General features: G+C 38.7%; 2 protein-coding genes across 4 annotated transcripts; one reads left to right on the forward strand and one right to left on the reverse strand.

Moving 5' to 3' along the window:
* Positions 1–1,243: 1,243 nt before the first annotated feature.
* Positions 1,244–2,882, reverse strand: LOC148180660 (high mobility group protein 20A-like). The gene is made up of 3 exons (XM_088049780.1): positions 2,472–2,882; positions 2,156–2,421; positions 1,244–1,882 (listed from the first exon to the last, which is right to left on the reverse strand). Exons 1-3 carry the CDS (start codon positions 2,650–2,652, stop codon positions 1,418–1,420), a joined length of 912 nt encoding a protein of 303 aa, XP_087905906.1. The 5' UTR covers positions 2,653–2,882; the 3' UTR covers positions 1,244–1,417.
* Positions 2,883–2,977: 95 nt separating this feature from the next.
* Positions 2,978–21,155, forward strand: enc (R3H domain containing protein encore). Of its 3 annotated transcripts, none has more exons than XM_088049772.1 (11): positions 2,978–3,268; positions 17,376–17,421; positions 17,476–17,579; positions 17,632–18,211; positions 18,264–18,405; positions 18,459–18,813; positions 18,861–19,152; positions 19,200–20,671; positions 20,720–20,849; positions 20,900–21,008; positions 21,061–21,155. In XM_088049772.1, exons 3-11 carry the CDS (start codon positions 17,508–17,510, stop codon positions 21,092–21,094), a joined length of 3,186 nt encoding a protein of 1,061 aa, XP_087905898.1. In that variant the 5' UTR covers positions 2,978–3,268; positions 17,376–17,421; positions 17,476–17,507; the 3' UTR covers positions 21,095–21,155. The 3 variants fall into 3 exon arrangements, with proteins under 3 accessions (XP_087905898.1, XP_087905900.1, XP_087905899.1); XM_088049774.1 differs by lacking the exon at positions 2,978–3,268 and adding an exon at positions 14,725–14,834; XM_088049773.1 differs by lacking the exon at positions 2,978–3,268 and adding an exon at positions 16,601–16,630.
* The last annotated feature ends 520 nt before the right edge of the window (positions 21,156–21,675 follow it).

Here is a 21,675-nt window from a genome sequence, read left to right on the forward strand (position 1 = left end):
TAATTTGTTTATTTACTTAATACCATATAAATAAAAAAAATGGATTTAGTTATCCTTGAATAACAAAACAATGAAAACGTAGCTGATTGGCGTTATCTCACCTCGAACTGTCAAGAATTTGTTTTTCACGGATAACTAAATTATTCTTAAACTACTTTTGTAGGCCACAAAAGACCACCATTATAAACCTCTTCAAGTATTTTCGTCGATTCTTCTCGTTACTTTAAATTTTCGAGCAAAGTTTTCACACGGAATATCCGGTTGTTAGACAGAACAGAAAATCTTTTCAATTCACATAACGTTACGAATTCAACTATTTTTACTTTGAAGTTTCGAACTGGTTCATTTTAATTCGCTTTATTTTGTTTTGATGGCTATAATGATACAAAAAAGTTATTTATGGGACTAGGGGGTTAATTTAAAGATACAAGAGGTATATTTAGAGAGTAGATTTAATGTCTTTTTATTTCAAATAACCTACGTATGCCATACAACGGTTTATCCAGTATCTCGCAATTTTCACTATTAAGGGACAGTAATGATAAAATTGGTAACTATTTGGGCTATAAACCCTCGTTGCTAAGGGCAACGTGAGTTATTGGACCTAATAACCAACGTTGATGTCAAAGCCAACGAATAATGAAATTTGTTGGCTCTGATTGGCTAATATCCATTTAATAATGACCAAAATTAAAATTAAATGCAATAAAATACGTAATATTGGTAATTTTAGTGGTACAGTAATGAAATTTGGGGAAGATACTATTTTTTAGTCTACCAAATTTCAAAATTATAGAGCAAAAGACAACAGTTTTAGAAAATGTACGTTGTTTTTAAGACTAACCAAAAATTTCCGAAATCCTTCACTAAAATTTGTAATTTTGGTAACTAATTAATTATTTATAAATTAAATGTCACGGAATTTTTGTAGGCTGCAAATTTAAGATGCAGGTCTGTAATTGGTCGTTCAGCAGAGCACACACAGTTGATTTGTTTAAATTTCTACGAACTGTCACCAAATTTAAGGAGCATCATCATTAAACTTGTTTTTGTTATTGTTACACTGTAGATTTGTAAATATTTTATATTTACATTATGTTTTCACTAAAACATGTCAGTTGCTTGTGGCGCCATCTGTTGATAAAAATTGACATCATTCCATTACAGGTATCTAACTTATCCTTTTCAGATTTTGCCGTTTTTTGGACTGAGATGAATTAGCACAAGCCCAAATTATGGTACGGATCTTACAGACGTTTATTCATTAAATTCAGAATTAAATACATTGGTTACAATTCATTATCCAAGGTAAATCACAGTTAACAGCATACTTTCCATTCAATAAATAAACAAGAGAAACACAATAATATAAACATTACTTTTTCGACTTCCTCTTTCTCTTCGGGCTCGGCGTTTGTCATCCATTGAACTCCAACCTCGCCACAATATTCCTAACAGTTTGCAACAAATTCACATCATGATTGCTATTTTCTAACAAAATAGAATGCAAATTCGTCATATACGTGTCGATGTTCTGTTGTGTCGCGACTTCTTTAATTCCAGGCAGTTTAACACCGGAAAATCCGTTCGTCAGCGTCGTCCTCATGTGATCCAAATGTTTCTGCAACGACGCGTTGTTCTTCTCCTGTTGGATCAACTCGTTTTCCAGTTTCGCAATCGCGTCTTTCATATTCTCAATGTGTTTGTGCAAAATCGCGTTCTGTTGCTCGTAGTCCGTGTTGGATTTCCTCAGCTGCCTCAACTCAGAGTCGCGCATTTTGTTGTGGTCCAAGAACTCCTCCGTGAAGATTGGGATGTCGAAGTTACCAAACTCCATATCTGCGATTTCTTTGTTGATAACTGGTTGTGCTGGAATCACGTTCTAAAAAGTTATATTTCGGCGGTTATTTTGTTAAATTTGAGCCAACTAATCATAGTCCAGGAAAAATAAATATGAACCTCGGAATAATTCGCATAAGGCTGATTTTTTGTGTGGACCTTCATTTTATTGTTCTAAACAAATTGGCAAAAGTCCCCATCGATAGGTGAGCTTCTGGGGACTTTTGACATTTTGTTTGAAACAATAAAATGAACGTCTACACCAAAAATGAGCTTTACAGGAATTATTCGGAGCTTTTGAAATTTTTCAACTTACACTTTTCGTATCGTCTTTCCCGTCTTTCAACTTCTTCTCGTTTTGTTGTTGCGTGAATAATTTATACGCTTCCGTCTGTTTATACGCGTTGTATTCTCGCGTGTATCTCTCTCTATCTTGCTCCGCGGCGTCTAAATATTGTTGTTTTTTGTCCGTGGGCAGATTAGTCCACTCGTTTGCCAACATTTTCGTAATCTCGGCGAAAGACAGCGAGGGGTTGGCGCTTCGCACAGCCTCCCTCCTATCATTCAAGTACCTCACATAACCTAAAAAAACACACAACTGGTAGAGCCCAACTCTTAAGATTCTTAAGTACCTGTGAGGGGGTGTCGGGGGGCTGTGCTGTCTTTGGGTTTCTTCCTCTTCTTCGCTTTGGAAACTTTGTTTTTCTGCTGGTTGTTATCGGAGCTGTCGGGGGCCTTCTCGTCGTTGGAGGTGCTGGGCTTCGGGGGCTTTTTCGGAGTCTCAGGGGCTTCCTGGGTCTCACTAGTTTCCATTCTTCACAACTGGAAGAGATTTCACGTTTTTTGTATTAATTCGGTCGAAAAACGGGAGAACGACGCTTGAGCGGTACTGTCAAAAACTTCATTTGTTTTAAGAAGGGAAAGGAGGAAACTGTGGGTTTGTACCTAAATTCGGTACAACCGACCAAATTTAATTAATTGATTGTGGTCGGTAATTCGAGAAATTATAATTTTAGTCAATTTTAAAATAAATAATTGCAATAATACAGTTTCCTGTAATGGTTGTGAGGACCCGTCACTAGAAGTCGCTGGCGTAAACGTCAGTGATAACCAGTGTCGCCAATCGTACGTTATCGCGGCGAAACTCCCTAGCGAATTTTAGACACCAAACGCTGGATTGTTGTAAAAAGCTGTTATTAAGGCAATTTGTGTGTGCTTCGAAAATAAATTACAAAGTATCTGTGCACCTCTCAGTGTTTCGCGTTGTTATCATACAAAGTGTTCGCAAATCATCTTCTGAACGTCGTCTTGAAAATTTCCACTTTTTGAAGAAATCTTGCTCGCATTCATCCCCTTTGTGTGGTTTTTTGAATTTTTTGTGAAACGATGGTGCCCATGGATTATCTTGAGATTTCCACGGTTATTTACGGTAAGTTTTTTTCGTCATTTTCGTGTCTAAACTTAGGTTAGGTTATCTTCCTACTTGACTTTTGGCAGCTGCACTGAAGGCTATTTATTTTAAATAAATTTATTAACTTGAGGCTGACTGACATGTGTATTGATCAGTGGATATTTATACATTTCGAGGGATTTTTCGCCATGGTTAGCTTCGTTTTGCGATTTATTTCTTCATTTTCTAGTTTCGTTAGATTGAGGATCGCGGGAAACTGCTGGAATTTCATGAAAGAGATGCTTTGCAAACCCATTTTCTACCTGGACTGGCACAATCGATACGAGACGGATTTTTACCTAAAAGTTATAAATAACCGTTTTGGGGGTTATTTTCGGTAGATTGTGAGGTATTAGCTTGTCGGAAAACGTCGGCTTTCAAGCAGAAATGTCAACTTTGTTTGGCTCAAAATTAACAAAAAGTACTGTTTGTGGAGGCCTTGTATTGGCTTGACATGTTGGTAATACTGTTACCTATCATTGTTGACACATGTCAGGTATGTTCGCGTATTAATATTGTTTAACCTCAAACAACTGAAATTCAAAGCTGCCTTTACTCGATTTTGATATCTCCACAAAAATGATTTTATCAATTTGTAAGTTATAATAACTTAAAATGGTCATTTCAGATAACGAAAGCTTGTTTTGGACATAAACGATTTTCAATTTTTTATTAAAAATTGACGAACGCCACCTTCAGTTTGCATAACACTATTAAAATTTGTTAGTTATTGTAAAAAGTAAACAAGGTTGCTATGGAAAACATGACAGGCGATTAAAACAAAAATCCAGACAAGTTGTTACAAGGTGTCTATAAATGGTTCTGGCATCAAGGTAGCTATAGTTCGTACAGTGAGAGTTTGAATGACAGAAAAGTCACTAAATCTACGCAATAAAAAGTGTTTCATACGCGCGAAATTTAAAATAACAAAGTAACCCCAGTTACTGACAACCCTGTCAACCCATTTCGCGTAGGAATTTAGTGTTTTTAGTGTATTTTGTAACAAAATTTGCTGCCAACCTATATGTCAACTGTCGAAATATCCCAATTTCTCACCGGATATGCTATATGCAATGTTAAAGAAATTTGTCGCTCGTTGCAACTTTGGGTTTTGATTAGTCAGTTTTGGGAAACAATTGTTCTAGTTGTGGTTTGAAACCCGAAAATCACAAATTTTCACACAAAACCGTAAGTGACATTTATAATAATTTTGACATGGTTATATTCGCTATGAAAACAGCGGCAAAATAGTGCGACAGGAATTTCAGAGCCACTCGAGGGTTAACCTCAGTGGGAAATCGGTGTATTAGTCTTAGGAAATCATAAAAAAATCAGAGGAAATCATAATTAGGACATCAGGGACAATCAATAGAAAATCAGGGGAAGTTTGACAAATTCACAAGGAAATTTTAGACGAAATCATAAGGAAATAAGGAGAGATTGGACGAAATTACAATGAGATTAGGGAAAGTTTTACGAAATCACAAGGAAATAAGGGGAAGTTAGACGAAATCACAAGGAAATGAGGGGAATTTAGACGAAATCACAAAAAATTAGGGAGAGATTGGACGAAATCACAATGTGTTTAGGGGAAGTTTGACGAAATCACAAGGAAATAAGGGGAAGTTGGACGAAATCACAAGGAAATGAGGGGAATTTAGATGAAATCACAAAAAATTAGGGAGAGATTGGACGAAATCACAATGTGTTTAGGGGAAGTTATACGAAATTACAAGGAAATAAGGGGAAGTTGGACGAAATCACAAAGAAATCAGGGGAATTTAGACGAAATGTGAAGGAAACAAGGAGAGGTGAGACGAAATTATAAGGAAATCAGGGGAAGTTTGACGAAATCACAAAGAAATAGGGGAAAATTGGACGAAATCACAAGGAAATCGGAAAAAGTCAGGTGTAGGTCATTTTTGAGAAGTACTATCTCCTGTGAGCAACCTTTGATGCTAGAAACATTTATAAACACCTTGTACTTGAACTCTAGTTGATTGTGTTTTTTCATTTGGCTGTCAAGTTTGATGCTTCCAATCGAAATGTGGGGACAACAAAAAAAATATTCATAAAATACCAAATTATTGTCACTTGGAAGTTTGTTTTTTACAACGACTTGATTAACGATTGTTTGTTGATGATTCAACTTCTAAATGATTATTCAATTATTTCTTCTATCGCCACATATTTACGTAACACTCTACATAATTTTTATTCTTTTTTTTATTAAAATAATAACTAATAAGGTACACCTAGCAAAAACTACAAAGAGAAAATAAATCGAGAAGAAATTCCCCAATAACTTGTTGAATTTTGAGTATTTTCGTGTTTACCGTCCATTGATTGTTTATCGATTACCCGTGTGAAATGCCACTTTTCTTCCTTTATTATTCCAAACTATTAAAAACGAACTCGACTCCCAACCTTGACTGAATTTTCATGGAACATCCCATATATTAATATTAAATAAAACAGTGCCATCACAAACGACGCACTTTAACCTGATTATTATCATCATTTGCCAGTTTACCATTTTTATCATGCGCACAATTAATTATTAACACACAATAAAAAAATCTTCCGGGAAGTATAATTTCGCGATCGATAAAAAGCGAGAAATGCGCAGGTAAATTCGATCTGTTTGAAGAGCGATTTTGCAATGGAATTTTACAGCGTGTTTCAAAATGATTTTCATCATGTCATTCCTTTTGTGCCGCTCGCATTGTACTGTGTTAAAAGTACTTCTGTCATTAGTGTCACTTGTCAGACGTCAAAATCGCCAATAGGGAAATAATTTAAACAACAAACAAGAATTAAACAGAGGTGTAGTCTTTTTATCCGTTCAGCGATCCAGTTGGCCTAGATAAATGTCTACTTAATAATTTTTGAACAGTTTTGTTAGGTTATGTAACCAACCTTTCAATCATTTTTTATTTTTTACGGAAAATCATGGGCGGCTAGATGAAAATCTAATCACGGTGTATAGTTTATACAAGGGTGGCTTTGGAATTCCTGTCATGCACCATTTTGCCGCTTTGTTTTCATAATGAATATAACTATGGTAAAAATTAACTACAAATTTTTGACGTTTCATAGCCACCCTTGTTGGTAGAAAAATGTGTTTTAAAAGGTACAAATTGTACAACTTCTGATTGTAAGGTCGATTTTCCATCCATTTTCCCATCCGTATCTCTTCTTTCCGTAAAATCTTTTACTACCGTCGTCAAACTTTCTTATTGCACCATTACCAGTAATGAAATGTCAAACTTGAAAGTGTGAAAACCGCCAATCTTCATCAGCGACTTTTTTAATTTCAATTATTCAAAAGTTTTTCGCATAAAACTTCTCCCAGCAGTTACACTAATCCTTCCCCGAACCACTTCGGGGTTTTCCCGAAACTCGCGTTCCTGCAAGTCGACGGTTTCCCCGAAATCGTCGCAAGTTTTCTCAGTTACGATCTTCGAAGGAGTCCTGTTTTTCCGACATGTGGCCTGGATTCGTAACCAAGCAACGGCAGGTACCAGGAGTTGACTGACCTATCTCAAAACAGATGCACCCTCTTTTGCGCTTTATTGTTCTGATGCAGAATTGGGGAATGCGGCGCGTGCACGAGGTCGTAGTAAAATGCGTGTCAAGGGGCCGCGGCACACTTGGAAGCGACTCAAAGGTCGTGTGGGGGCTTTGGGGCACTTTGAATTTATTATTGATTTATTAGTTTGCTTGATGTTTCCGTGGTGGTTTTTTGCTGAAAGAAACTTTGATGTTGAAAGCGGAAAATGCAAGGAGTATGTGGGTGCATTTACTAATACAATTAACCGATTTTGTTTTCGCATAAATTGCACGTCTTTATAGTTCAGGTAAAATAAACATAACTTCGGAATAATTCGCACAAGGCAATAGCAATCTTAGGTAAATGAGTCTAAATTGTACGATTTCAACAAAGATATACATAAAATCCTTCCTATTTTTTGAGGACTCTCTAAAACTAGAAGAAGTTCTTGAAGAAAATAAGTAACCATGAAAAAGAATTGGCAGAAGATTAATTTCATAAGTTTAAGTTCACTCGATGCTTTCTCAATCTAAAAATTTTTTTGCTTTTGCAATTTTTGCGTTTATTTTGCCTGGACTATTTAGTTGCCCTTCGTGAGCAAGGATGAATTTAACGGCTGCAGGAAATAAAAGTCTTTGATAATAACAAACTTGATGTAAAAAGTCTATTTTCGGAATAATAAACGTTATCATCACGCGAAAAAAACCAATCAGATTAACGCACGATCAATTAACGTAAGTCTGGACTAAAATAGAAGATCTGAAAGAAAAGGGAGCGGAAAACACGAACTTGTGGACCTCTAAGTGCAATATTTTCAAAGGATTTGATAAAAACAATGGGGGAAAAACGGGAAGTTAATGTTAAATAACACGCTTCCGGTGCAAATCGTAGCGAGCTATATTTAGTTGTATGTAAATGCGGAAAAGCATGAATTTACATATTTATTTAGATTTCGAGTTTATGAACGTGGACTGTCAAAACAGCACTTATCTAATTTAAATTAAATCGTCGCTGCACCCGTTTTCATCGATCCCCAATTTCCGGAAGTGATAAATTTTCATATTTTCCCCAAAATTGCGCAATTCCACTTGTTGGTCCACAGCCGCAGTTCGCATGTTTCCAGGTAACAGCAGCTGGCAGACGATTCTACGAAATTCGATTAGAAAATTCGCGGAAGATTCGAGTGGGGATGAAATGGGGAGGAATCGGAATTAGGTCGGGCAATAGGTCAACCACCTCTCTTCGCATATAACCCACATAGACAATTTAACCCATTTCGCAGTGCAACTTGGCTGTGCTTGCATTCGGCTGGCGTGTCAGTGAACTTACGACCCCTAAATTTGAGAGGTGAGTTGAGTGTCGTTGAAAAATGGAGAAGGGCAAAATCAAACGTTACAATCCATTCGACGTCGATAAATAAAATTCGTTGGAATGGATGGCCGTCTTGATGGTGTTGAACCGACTCGTTCCATATTTTTTGATTTACATTCTTCCTGGAGCACGCATATAAATTCTAATGAAAAGTATACCCGCGTCGCGATATAAATTCAACACGATCTGCGACAATAGCGGGATTTATCTTGATGGCGACAATATAGCATGCATTTTTAAAACAGTATTTGTAATAACACTGAATTTTATTCGAGAGTGTATAAGAACGGAAAAAACACAAATTTTCATGTTATTTCCCTTTCATTCTTAGTTGGCGTTGAAATTTCAAAACATTTTTTTGTTTATGTCAAGTAATTTGACGTTGGCAGACTTTTAGAGCCCAATTTTAAGTCAGTGGTGCAAATTTGCGTTGACGCAGTTCCTAAGGTAGCATGAGTTTGATTGGGGTTGTTAAGGCGCAACTCTGATTTGCAATGCCGCAAGTCAACATGAAATCGGGCCCTAAAAATTTAGTGAAGTGATTTCCATTTTTTTTTGCATTTCAAGACAGTTTCCATCTAATAACCTCAAAATTAGCAGCTGTCAAAGTGACACGCTGTGGAATTCCAAACGTAACTGGGTGAAGTTTTTATTTGACCAGTGGTCCAGTGCGATTCATTGATTGAAAATTCAGTTGATCACTCTATACAGGGTGTTTTTAAATTGTAGGACAAAACAGTTCTGCGCTGTTCCAAAAGGAGTATGAAGTATGAAAATGGATATTTACATAACAAGTACGGAAAGTGACCAATTTCGCACGAGTGTGAATGTAGATGCACATAATTAGATGTTTGATTTAACTGTAGAATCTTTATAAAACTTCATTATTTTATGCAATTCGATCTCTACTTTGCAAATGCAAACTCAAAAACTTTTTTTCTCCAAACGTCACAAAAGTCACAATTTTTTAATCGTTTTTAGACAATAAACTAGGCAATTTTGTTATAAGTAATAAAAAGCGTCTGTTGTCAAGGAAACACTTTTTCGCCAAGGCAGAAAAAGTACTTTTTGTGATAGTTGCTATTTGAGATTTCAACCGATTTCTTTTATTGTTGAATCTTGATAAAACTTCATTATTTTGTGCATTTTGACGGTTATTTCTCGGATACATTTTACCCAAATAGTTATAAAATTGAGGGTAATGTCGGTATCTTGATCTAATATGCGAAACTATGGATAGATGGCGCCACCATAGATCGGCCGAAAATGTTTGCGGCCAGAATGGACTCACTTTTAGGCCGCTTTTAAGGCCTAAAAATTTCATTTTTAGTTTAAGTCGCCTAAAAATAACTATACTTTATAGAGGAAATCTGGATGATCGAATTTGGTTGGTTTTTCGACGAATTTCAAGCACATTTCGGCCGATTTCTCCAAAATCAACCGTTCAATTGTGATAAAAGTGCCCAAATTTCATCCCTCGTCATTGTCAAAGTGTGCGATATTAAACGGGCATCGATAATAAATTTGTAACAAATGCCTTTCGCAACGCCCCATTCATTGCGACCTTTTCCAACTCGTTCCCGAATTCCATGAATGAGCACGGCCATGAAAGAAAGTGATATTTATCGATAGCGCCTCAGCCCAGAGATGTCTGTCTGCACGCCGTTTGTTTCACCCTTAAAAGGTCAGAGGTAATTGCGTGGGCAAAATATCGTGCGCTAACAATTTCACCCTCCGCAACAGAAATTTCCAGAAAAACAACACACGATTCGACCTACACTTTCTTTCATAAGTCAAAGGTTGTGTAATCGGCAAATTTTCGCCACCGTTGACTCTTTGTGTCGAAAATCGATTCGATGTTTTCTGCGTGTTATTACGAAGGGACGGGATCCTCTGTGGTGGTGAGAAATTGGTTTGTTCTAGTGGAACGTTGCGGATCGAAGTTTGCGATTACTTTTCGATAAGTTTCAGGGTAGGGAAAGAGCACCGACTATTGGATGATTGTCTAATATTGGACACCACTCTAACCTCTAACTCAGTAATCTGGTATAATGAATACCGATTTTTTCTCTCTGTAAATGTTTCTAGCATCAAGGGTGGTTATGAAATGTCAAAAAAAATTTGCCCCTCATTATAAATGTGGGTTTAGATTTTTCAACTGATATTTGTAGTTATCCTCAATCATAGAGCAAAGTACGTTTTAAGAAGAAAACTGTTCTAGCTGTGGTTTGAACCCTAAAAATAAACATTTATAAACACCTTGTACTAAAGGACGTCGTTGACTAGATTTTTATTAATTATTACGAATAATTTTCAAATTACTTGTTCATTAAAATACAATTAAACCTTTGAAATAAATAAATGAAAACAATATTTTTACTTTTATTTTCGGGTCCTTTTATTGGATATTCTATATTCGGATCTTTGATGCCTATTATTGGATATCTAGTATTAGGAAAATTGAGACAAAATACATATTTGCCGATAAAAAAAATCGTGTATAGATTATAAAGTAAACATTTCAAACTCAATATAAATAATAATAATTTAATTGATTCAATTTAGAAGCAAGTATTTTTAATATATTCGGTGCTCTTCCCCTAAGCCAGCTACCAGAGGAGGAGGCGATTATTTTTATTTTTCGCCTCATCTTCTCACGTTTTTATCGCCGATTAAACAAGCGATCAAACCTCCGTTTCTCACACGTTTAATTATAATTCTGACTAACCACGCGAATCCGCCGTCAAATATTTATACGATAAAACAGTCCGAGTTAGCATCGCCGACCTTCCATAAACAAAAGAAAATGCGCGTGTCATGTAACGACGCCCCCTACCGGAACACGTCCGGAAAAAACGCCTGCAAATCACGGAGGTTTTATCGACGGTTGGGTATTCGCAAGGACTACGCCGCCGCCGGCGGCGGCGGCCTCCTGGTGACCTCGAGCGAGGGTCAACATATGATGAACGAGCCGAGATGAAAGATGTTGAGTTATGAGGGTCGCAAAGTGGAGTCTGTGGAGCAGGAGCGTGAAATGCGTTTTTTCATTTTGACAAATTTAAAGGAAGTCATTTGTTTATTCCTAGGCCGCCCCGGTTCGTGGAAGAGGGTTGCTTGCTCGCGTCCTTGAAATCAATCAAAGTGCCACTTGCGATTTCAAGTCGGCAGGTTGCGGTTGTGCGAGCATTCGCGCTATCACGCGATCCGGCAGTATTACCTTTCAAATCAAACTTTACGTTATTATCTGCGATAATTAGTTGGAGGTGGCGTGCACGCTATTGAAAATGATTCACTGAAACTGCTAGTTGAACTAATTTTGACCTTTCGGTGAGCTTGAAGGTTTTAAGGGGCTAATTTCGCTGCCGTGTCTAACAGATATCGGACTAAAATCCTTGAGATTATGACGAAGAATCCGCTCTCAGATTCGATGGGCGATTTTTTGGGGAAATTTCAATGACTAATAAAACTATGTCAAACTTCTGCTGTCGATATCTCGCTTATTTGTGGAGCGATCTTAACGTATTGGTGCTCATTTCACGCAGAATTTCACGCAGAAGCGATCAAAGTTTTGGATATTGGATTTTGAATTGGATAATTTTCAAAGCTCGATATCTCCGAAACTAAAATAGTATATTATGAAACGTGTTTCATAATGAACATTTTGCCGCACGCACGTACGAGCACGAGCGCAGCGAGGAGTGTCATAAAGTAGTAAGTGCGGCAAAATGCATTATGAACAAGTATCATACGCTATTTTTTCTATTTCGCCTTATTTTAAACGAAAAAACTTGATTTCGAAATCTAGGGAATTTTAGGGTAGTTGGCATTTGCAAAATGTTCGGGAAAAAAATTCGAAGTATCCAAATCCAATTTCAGTCAGTTTGACAGGTGTGACGTTTTGAGGTTATCGGAGCGCAAGGAGAGCCAAGAGAGCGAAGATGTTGATCATAATCATGATGGTTCTCTTGCATCCCAAGAGTTTTTCTCTGATGAATTATTAAGCCAAGTCAAGAAATAATAGTGTATTGATCGATTTATCGTGGTTTTTCAAAACCAAAATCTAAATTGTCAACGTTGACGGCAGGTTGACGGTTTGTCTGCTGCAAACCTAAGAAAAATATAAGTTCCTGGAAATATTGGCACGGGATTGGTCCATTACGATACCGAAATACGCTCAATTGCGTATCGAAATATCTATCATTATGAACGCGAAATAGAAAAAAAAAAATAAGAAACGGTTTGCGTCATCGTAAAAAAAAATTAATTTTTCGTTTTTTGATCGCCCCTCGTAAACTGTTTGCTCAACCGATCTGAGATTTGGTCAGTTGATAGATCTCGGGCTCTTCTTTCGATCGATATAAAATTCAATGGTACTAAGGACAGTTTTTGCCCTGAAACAGCTTCTTGAAAATGACCATAAAAACACTCTAAAAATCTAATTCGGTCGATATCTTGGTTATTTGTAAAGGAAATTTGAGCTAGATTGGTTCATTTTACGCAGAATTTCGCGCTGAATCTACAACTACTCTTATGTTTCTCGTTGGTCTACAAATAACTGAATTAGAGGCGTTTGAAATTTCGGGTTGTCGAAAGAGGACCAAAATTTCGAAGCTCTTGAAACGATTTTGCTCGATATCTCCGGAATTAAGGCAAATATTAAGATACCTTTTTCGAAATCGTTTTTCTCGCAATTTTTTAGCTAAGAAATCGTTTTTAGACGTTCCAAAAGTCGAAACTTTGAGTTTTTCGGCAAAATTCATAACTAAAAAAACAATGGTAAAGTTCTGAAATCGATGTCTCGGTCATTTTTTGGCGTAAATTAGCGGAATTATAGCTCATTTTACGCAGAATTTTCCACAGATCCCAAATCTGGGATTGAAATTCAAATCAGACATCAAATAACTGAGTTGCCGATCAAAGTTTCGGATAGTTGATTTTCTTTTTTCGTAATTTTTAAAGTTAAATGTCTCGGAAACTATTTGCGATATTGAGATGCGGTTTGCGCCATTCTTTTTCTCGGCTCATTTTACGTTAGAAAATGTTCTAAAAAGCCTAAAATTCGATAGTCGATTTTTCGCGAAAAAAAATTTCGGCTCAAAATTTTTTCATTTTTTTGATTTTTGGCCATAACTCGTAAACTATTTGTCCGATAGATCTCAAATTTGGCCAGTAGATAGATTTCGAGCTCCTCTTTGAATGTATAATTCAAAGCTATTAAACGTCGTTTTCATTTTGAAAACTTTGATTGAAAATCACCCTAAAATGACGTTTTCAAAACAGTTTTTGGCCAATGCCTCGTTTATTTATTAAGCAAACTCAACAAATTTGGGTCTCATTTTACGCAGAATGTTACGCTGAATCCAAAAACATGATAATTTTTTAATTTTTGATAACAAATAACCGAGTTATGGCCGTTTGAAATTTCGGGTTGTCGCCAGAGGGCCAAATTTTTGACGGTTCAAAACAATTCGTGCTCGATAGCGCTGTAAAATGGTTAACGCACAAGAGTTGTATTAAACTTTTTGGCCGAAAAATTTTAATTTAAATAATTGCGTTTTTCAAAATTCATGAGAACTGTCACATCTGACATTTGTAAATTATTTCATCATCTGTCAATTTTGTAGTTGGTGCACAAAAAGTACACAAGATGGCGCTGTATAAAAAACGTTTTAATATTACTTTAAAAATAGAAATATTGTCTTAATTGAGATAATAATTTAGGTAGATTCCACTTTGGTGATCAATCTTTATTATGGTAAAGTGATTTTAATTTATAAACGCATCTGAAGAGCAGACGATTTGGGCAATTTTTACCGCACGGCGTGTGTAAACGTCCAGGGCGCTTGTAAAGCTAGTGTTTCCGAAGATGTCAACGGAATGTTAATTTGACGATTACAATTTATGAGGCCAAAAAGTTGATTTACAGTTTTCCTCATTTTTCGTAATTTTTAAAGTTAAATATTTCGGAAACTATCTCGATTTTCGAGATCGTTTTTCCAGCGATTTTTTGGTTAAGAATTCTCCCTTACATTTTCCGAAATTCGAAGAAAAAAAAAGAAAAAAATCTCCAGTTGAAAAATGAAGCAATAAAATTGGGCACTTCAGTTTTTAATGAAACCATTGAAATCGCTCGCATGTTATTGTTAACATGAACAATAATTTTTATCGGAGATTTATGGTAATGAATCCATTGTTATTCACTGAAAGACGCGGAACCATGAAGCTGTTTTTTTTTAATTATTGATACCTGTAAATACCAAAGAGATGGCCAACCGCCAAACTAACATAACGAGATCCGCCGTACTTAATTTCCACCCATTAAAACCATCAAATTAAAGAAATATGCATAGAAACCCGCCGCCTCCACTGTGTCGTTGGAAAATTTGGTTCAAGAGCACACATTTTATTTTTGGCAGAGGAATCACGTAAAAGACGTATTTTTTTTTAAACCGTCACACGTGTCGAATATTTTAGTCAATTCTCATATTTCCGAAGCGTCAAGGTCGCAACCTCTTTCAATCATTTAAAGGGTTGTATTTTCGGTCCACCCGTATAAAAAATGCATGGATCGGAAAGTGTCAATTGCTTGTATTCAGAGTGGGAGATGACGTCACAATTTACGTAAGTTTGCGTGTTCTAGATAATAACTTTGTCGGCCGCGAAGGGATTTCGTCGAAACAACAATAAATCCTTAATAAGTTTCACAAAAATCTTAATTTGTGTTTGGCGTGTCGCATGCATCTGCAATGATTCATACGTGCCGTTTATCGATCTCTTCAAATCGTTACCGTGAACTTGACAGTTGAGACTACATAATGGATGCCGCATTCTTGGTAAATTACCGCATTTTCGACCGTAATCAACTCTTTTTTACTACGCATCGGAGGAATAATGAGGTGATTCATACGCCGCCCCCGGGCTTTCTTGGAAGTGGCGGCGTGTCCAAAGATAATGTTATGCGTTTATTATGTCATTCTTGACCGACAAACTCGGAGTTTAGAATTAGATAATTTTTTTTCTGCTCAGCAGGGAGTGCTGACTTGAGCGTTAAGTAATCAACAGCTGTGTTTGTAGGTACGAATAAATCAATCACTGTCAATGTCAGTGGCAGTAAATATGTTTGGCGAATTAGAAATGCGGGCGCTTGTTGAGAGTCTCGCAGTTTGTAAAAAAGTAGAAAGAATTGGGAGCCACCAAATTTTTATTAGGGTAGGCTATGAAAGAGAGAGACATACAAGTCATGTCGGAGTGAAATTTTGTTTCATTTGCGGACGGTTTGTCCCCGACAGTTTGCCCCCGACCAATTAGTCTCCCAGTTAATTCGTCCCCTGCAAATTTGTCCCTGAAAGCTGTTATAATAAGATAGGCTTAATAAACTGAAATAAGAAATGGCAATAGTTCAGCGTCCCAGCAAAATTTGTTTTTTTAAATACATTTTTCTTTGTGATTTAGTACCTATAATACATTATTGTTACGACAATTGTGACAATTTAAGATTAAAACTATTCAACATTTGTTGCAAAAAAAAAAACACAAAAAAAACAAGCATCTATAAAGTAATAAATCCGGCAAGTGTGATAATTTTCGGGTCAAAATTGTCGAACTTATAGATTTTAATAAAAAATTCCAAAATTTTAGCTCAACCTAGAGAAAAAAAAAACAAAAATCTTTCATTCTGGTTCTATTTTTTTTTTATAAATTATATAATTCACATTTTTCAATTATTATCAAAGATCACAACGGTACGAATTGACCGGGGGACGAATTGTCGGGGACAAACTGGTCATATCCCAAAAGTAAAAAGAATTGGGAGCCACAAAATTTTTATTAGGGTAGGCCATGAAAGAGAGAGACAAACGTACAAGTCATGTCGGAGTAAAATTTTGTTTTTAACGTAACCTCAATTATTTGATGAAAATAACATTGCGAAGGTGCAAATAAGAGAAAATGTATCGTGTGTAACCCCAGAATCAATAATTCATTGAAAACCAATCGAAATTAAATCAAATGACAATTGTCAAAGTACTGTCAAATTTTCTTCTCGACTTACGTCAATTTTTTCAAAGCCTACCCTAAAAAAATAAAAAATTCAATAACCGCTTCGGCAAAAGTGCGTCCGTTCCGAGGAGAATTCGTGGAAAAATGCACGAAATTCGTGTGGCGCAATCGATGATCGCACAATTAAGGTTATAATCGATTAAACTATTGTTCGCATGCTTGCGATATCACCCAGTCAAGTTCAGTAGGTCTGGCGAACCTCCACGAAGCAGGTGGCCTGGTCGCGTTTCCACTCTTTCGGTCACGTGTTCGCAAATTCAATTGTTTCGCCGAATATAACAACTGCACGTGCGACGCTTTTTCGCAACTGTTTTCCGAAGAAGTCTCGATTTGTGGTGTTTATTCTCCGGCGATTTGAGGTAACAAAAAAGGGGCAATTTGTGTGTTTTTTTTTTAATTTTCGGGATCGATGAAGACGCGTCTAAACATTGTTTTGTTTTATTTATATTCGTGTGACGAAACGCGTTCGCAATTCCTCCATGATTTAAAGCAGAGCCGTAATAAATGGTGGATGCGCCGGGTCAATTATCCAGTGTTTAAAGATCACGTGGCACGTGATATTTTGCGAAGTTTTAAAGGTTAGACGGGGGCGGACGCTGGAAATACATGTTTTAGGGACGATGAAACGGCGAATTCGGAGAAGGGCATTGGAATATGGGACACTTTGCCTGATCAATAGTGCGTTTTCGGAGGATCAGTGACGGTACATCCGGAAGTTTTTAATGGATATTCGATCAATTCGGAATTTGGCGAAGGCGGCTGGGGGACGACAGGCACAAAAATGTAACCTCAAATTACCAAATAGACGTTTTAGGTTGCAAATTTCCATGGTGTAAATCGCTCCTGTTGCAATAGCGGTGTTGTGTCGAAATTCAATTAGTTTCTTACCGTTTTTATAAAGCACTCGAATCTGAGGATAATTTCACGTCACTTTACACTGATTAATTACGCAGCCTTGATGCACAGCAATTTTTATGCCAAAATTGTCAAATGTCAAATTCTGGGGGACGGTGATGCCAACCTTGTCATCTTAAAAGTCCCCAAGTTAATAACGAAATAACTGTCAAAGCGACTGTAATCCTGAATCTTTCTTTTGTTTTCCAGATATCTAACTCGTCAAAATTCTAACCATGGAAACCGAAATTTGTAGGTGAGTATTTCGCCCCGCAAAGTTGGCAACACCACGCCGCCTCTGATCTTTCAGACCCCACATTCTCCAAGACTCCAGTTAACATAATGCAACAGCGAGGATACACGATAATGAATATCGAACCTGAAGAAAAAGCGTCTCCTTCCCCTCGAGGACGAGTAAGTCCGACTTTCCTCACCCAATTCTTCGTTCTAATATTGTTACTTTCAGCACAATTCAAAATTAAAAGTTTTGGTCCGAAGCCACGCCATCCGCGAAGAAACGTCTCCTCCCCGTGACTCCTCCCTTGTCTCCCCCAGTATCAAGGTCATCCCTTCCACCGAAATCCCACCATCTGATTCGTCGCCTTCCGCAAATCCCGTTCTCGTTCTGAGTCCGTCGCTGAGTCGCGTCACTTCACCGCTGTGCGTTTCGCCCACCTCCACTTTAGTGCCCTCCCCCACAGCTAGAAGCTCCCCCCAGCACGAGTGTAATAGGTTGGAGGGTGGTGATGAGGTTTCGAGTCCCAAATATCTCAATAAACTCAATAAGCAGAATCTAGAAAAGGATAAAAATGCTAGTCATAATAGTAGGAAAAAAATAATTTGTGATTGTTCGAGTCAGAACTGCAAGTGCCGGAGTCATGAAAGGAACATTAATAATAATTTGACGAATATTAATAATAACGTGGTGCAGAGCTCGAATACTTTGACGGTGAGCAGGATGAACTCCAAGGCCAAGTTGAGGCATCAGAGTTCCTCGCAGGGGAGCTTCGAAGGGAGTTCGTCGAATTCTCCATGTCTTTCTAGAGGTTCGTTTCTAAAATTAGGAAGTGATGGAAGCTCACCCATCGTTCTTTGCAGATAGCAGCTCTGAACAATACACCGATACTTCAGGCGCTGATCTCGAAGTGTTCATACCCGAAACTATTAACAGAAATGCTAAAGATAGAGCGTTCATGTTGCGAATTGAACAGGAACTAGTCACTCTTGCCAAAGATAAATCGTAAGTTCTTTGATTGAAATGTCAAAGTTGAGATTTTTCACCGTGTTTTGCAGTAAAACCCACTACAAGTTTCCTCCAATGTCGAGTTACCAGCGGATGCTCGTCCACCGCTGCGCCGCGTACTTCGGCATGGACCACAACATCGAATCTTCGGGGAAATGCGTGGTGGTCAACAAAACGAAAAACACGCGAATCCCCGAAGTGGAGTTCAAAGAACACATCAAAGAAGACGTCATCTTCAGCGAGGAACCGCGCCGATCCATCCTCAAACGCGACTCCAACAGCGTCGAAGACTACTCCTTCAAGTCCCCCGACAGACAGTACTCGTTGGAAAACCGCCGAAGCAAGAGTTTCGAGGAACGAGAAGAAGAGTACGCGAAGGTTCGCCGAAGGATTTTCAACAAAGAAGTAACGAATCTCTTGAGTTTTATTGTCACGTTGACGTGATGTTGTAGGAATTGTGTTTGTTGCGCCAAATGCAAGATGGATCTCACGAGGACTTCGAATGGGCGGAGATTCCGTGGTCGAGCACCGACAGCGAAAACTCTTCGCGGTTCCGTCTGCAGCTGCCAGAGCACGGAAGAAGACACGGGAAGTTGACCAAAGTCCTGTCCGAAGAGGCCGGAGAGACGTCGCGGCCCTACGTGGCCAAAAGCTACAGTTTCGGGGGGTACGCGGGGATTTTGAATCGCGGCGACAGCGTCGTGTCCACGCACAGCGCCGGCCCCAGACTGCTAACCAAACAAGGTCGGTACGAGTGAGTCTCGAAGTTCTTCTAATTTGTTTGTTTTTAGATTCGGGGGCCAGTTCGGTCTCCTGGCGCTTGAGTCCTTCCAGTTCCGGTTACAAGTCCCAATCGCAAATGTCCGAGTCGATTACTCCTTCCCCCACGTCCACTCCCAACCAAATTGTTGAACCACATCGCCATGACGACCTGTGTCAGGAGAAGGAAACGAGCGATTCGCGGATTGTTTGGGCTGTAACCGACATCCAAAGAGTACCAAAAGGCAGTATTATTATCAACCCACAAACGGGGGAGCCCATTAAGAACGACGATGGTTCTTTGTACCATTACGACCCCAACAATCCTCCACCTGGTTTCATGAATACGGCGAAGCCACCACCCTCGCCTAAGAAGGTGTCGCCGCAGTTGTCACCCAAGAAGAGACCTTTAAAACTGTCGCCGAATCACAAATCGCAGTTTACCAACAGCTCTACCAGCCCGAGTTTGCCGTATTCGCCACCTTTGCTGCAACAGAGAGGGTTTCAGTTCGTGCAAGGAATGACGGGAGAGGGGATGATGGCGCAACAACAACAATTCCCCGTTTATGGGGCGGGGTACCCCCCTCCTTCGGGACATGAAGTGCCGTTTTACCAACAGCCGTGTATTGTGTACACCACCCCGTACAATGTACCTCATTTCGAAGGCCGAATGGTGGAACCTCCTCCAATGGCGGATACTTACTACGTGAACCTCACCGATAACTCGCCTGCACCTCCAAACATCACATATCAACAAGCCCCGCCTCCTTATTGGAACCAACAACCTCCCACTTTCTACACTCCTGGGTCAAACCCCGCCCCTCAGCGTTTTCCTGTTCATCCACCCAATCAAACCAATTACATGTCGTCATTCCCACAAAACTTTTTACCTCCGCCTAATCAAGCCCCGCCTCCACCCACTTCCGATTTGGTTCCTCTCTACCCTCAACAATCCGTGCAGCTTTTGTACTCCGCCCAACCCAATCAAACAAATCCTCCAGTCATGTACCCCAACCAATCAAACATTGTCTACGCCCAGAACCCCGTTTATTCCAGCCCGATGTACTCCTCCCAGCCCCTCCCACCGTACCCCCAAAACACATCCACCCCCAACAGTTGCGCATCGACCATATCTCAATACTCTAGTCACGTGCAGGAACAGAACCATTCGAATATGATGCAACTCACCCAGAACATGTCGCAGTTGAGCTGCGTCGGGCAGAACCAGTCAAACTACGTGATCAACAAAATGACTCCGCCGCATTTCGACATGCGACAACAGAAGAATTGCACGCCGAAGAGTAACAAGTTTGGGAGCGCCCCCAAAGGGTTCATGTTGGGATCGAGTCAGAGCAGTACCGGCACGAATTCCCCAGCGGCCACTGTGGTGGCTGGGTACTGTCCTGCGAGCGCGGGGATGTACAGGACTCCACCGGAAACGCCGCCGACACAGTTTGGTTACGGACCTGCGTTCTCCGTTCCTCCACCGATGATCTTTAGACAGGTAAAATAGTAGAGGTTGGTACGACCGATTGATAATGACATCTTGTAGATTAGTAACGTTCGAGCCAACACTCCCCGAAGCAGCCGATCTCCAACCCCCGCCAGCGACATTTCTCACTTTGACAGGCCGAGGATTCCGCCCCCGGGGGTCTATCACGGGATGCCTTACGTCCTCCCAAGTAAGTCGCACTGTTGAGATCGATGTCTTGTAATTAAAGTCATTTGTTAGCGGACAATAGGATCATTCCTGGGCGTGCTTACAGACACACGCCGCCAATCAGACGGCAGAGTTTCAACCAACAAAATTCGGATAAAACACACAAAGCTCGAAAGACGAAGTAATAGTCAATTTCGTTGAGTATAGTTTGAAGTTGCCCGTTTCTTTTCTAGGGGAAATAAAGTGTCAGGAGTACCACCCAAATAACTCACCCTGATTTACTTTTTGTATAAACGTGTTATTAAGGAGAAATAAACTGTAGGTTTAACATCGATTTTTTGTGCTGCCCTGAATTGTTAATGTTGAGGTAAGAAGTTCCTTTTACTAATTTAAGACGTCACTTTTATTTATTTCACACCATGTTGAGATTCGTTTTCGTTGCCACAATAAACAAATTTGCTCAATTGTTTTTGTTCCGCACACTTGTTTTCGTTGTTGTTCGTCTTACCTGAAAACTGAGTGGGCCTCGTAAGAAAAGACAATCTATTTTGTTGTACGTGAACTGTAAATAAAACAAAGAAGGGTCCATTTTAGGTGTACACATTTTTTGTATTCACGATTTTCGCCTGAAATGTGTTCAACTAAAAAAAAATTGAACAATAATCGACATTTCTTTCGTTTTAAATGTGAATTATTGGACTTGCAAATGTTATTTGTAAATTGTATTGAATTTATTGAAAATTTTATAAAAACTGTTGAATGTTTTTCGAATTTTGGGTCAACAATTTCCGGTTTTTATGGAGAGTTTTCAATCGTTGGTTTGCGTTTCGAATTGTTGATCTAAAATG

Source organism: Gnatocerus cornutus, chromosome 1 (genome assembly GCF_029298725.1).
Source record: "Gnatocerus cornutus isolate USDA-ARS CGAHR chromosome 1, icGnaCorn1.1, whole genome shotgun sequence".
NCBI classification, from domain to species: Eukaryota; Metazoa; Arthropoda; class Insecta; order Coleoptera; family Tenebrionidae; genus Gnatocerus; species Gnatocerus cornutus.

Coding starts and splice junctions, on each gene's coding strand:
- LOC148180660 (XM_088049780.1), bottom strand. CDS start 2,652: ATGGAAACTAGTGAGACCCAGGAAGCCCCTGAGACTCCGAAAAAGCCC. Junction 2,422..2,471: donor CCCCCGACACCCCCTCACAG/GTACTTAAGAAT, acceptor GTGTTTTTTTAG/GTTATGTGAGGTACTTGAAT. Junction 1,883..2,155: donor GGAAAGACGATACGAAAAGT/GTAAGTTGAAAA, acceptor ATAACTTTTTAG/AACGTGATTCCAGCACAACC.
- enc (XM_088049772.1), top strand. CDS start 17,508: ATGCAACAGCGAGGATACACGATAATGAATATCGAACCTGAAGAAAAA. Junction 18,814..18,860: donor GAAGGATTTTCAACAAAGAA/GTAACGAATCTC, acceptor GTGATGTTGTAG/GAATTGTGTTTGTTGCGCCA. Junction 20,672..20,719: donor CACCGATGATCTTTAGACAG/GTAAAATAGTAG, acceptor GACATCTTGTAG/ATTAGTAACGTTCGAGCCAA.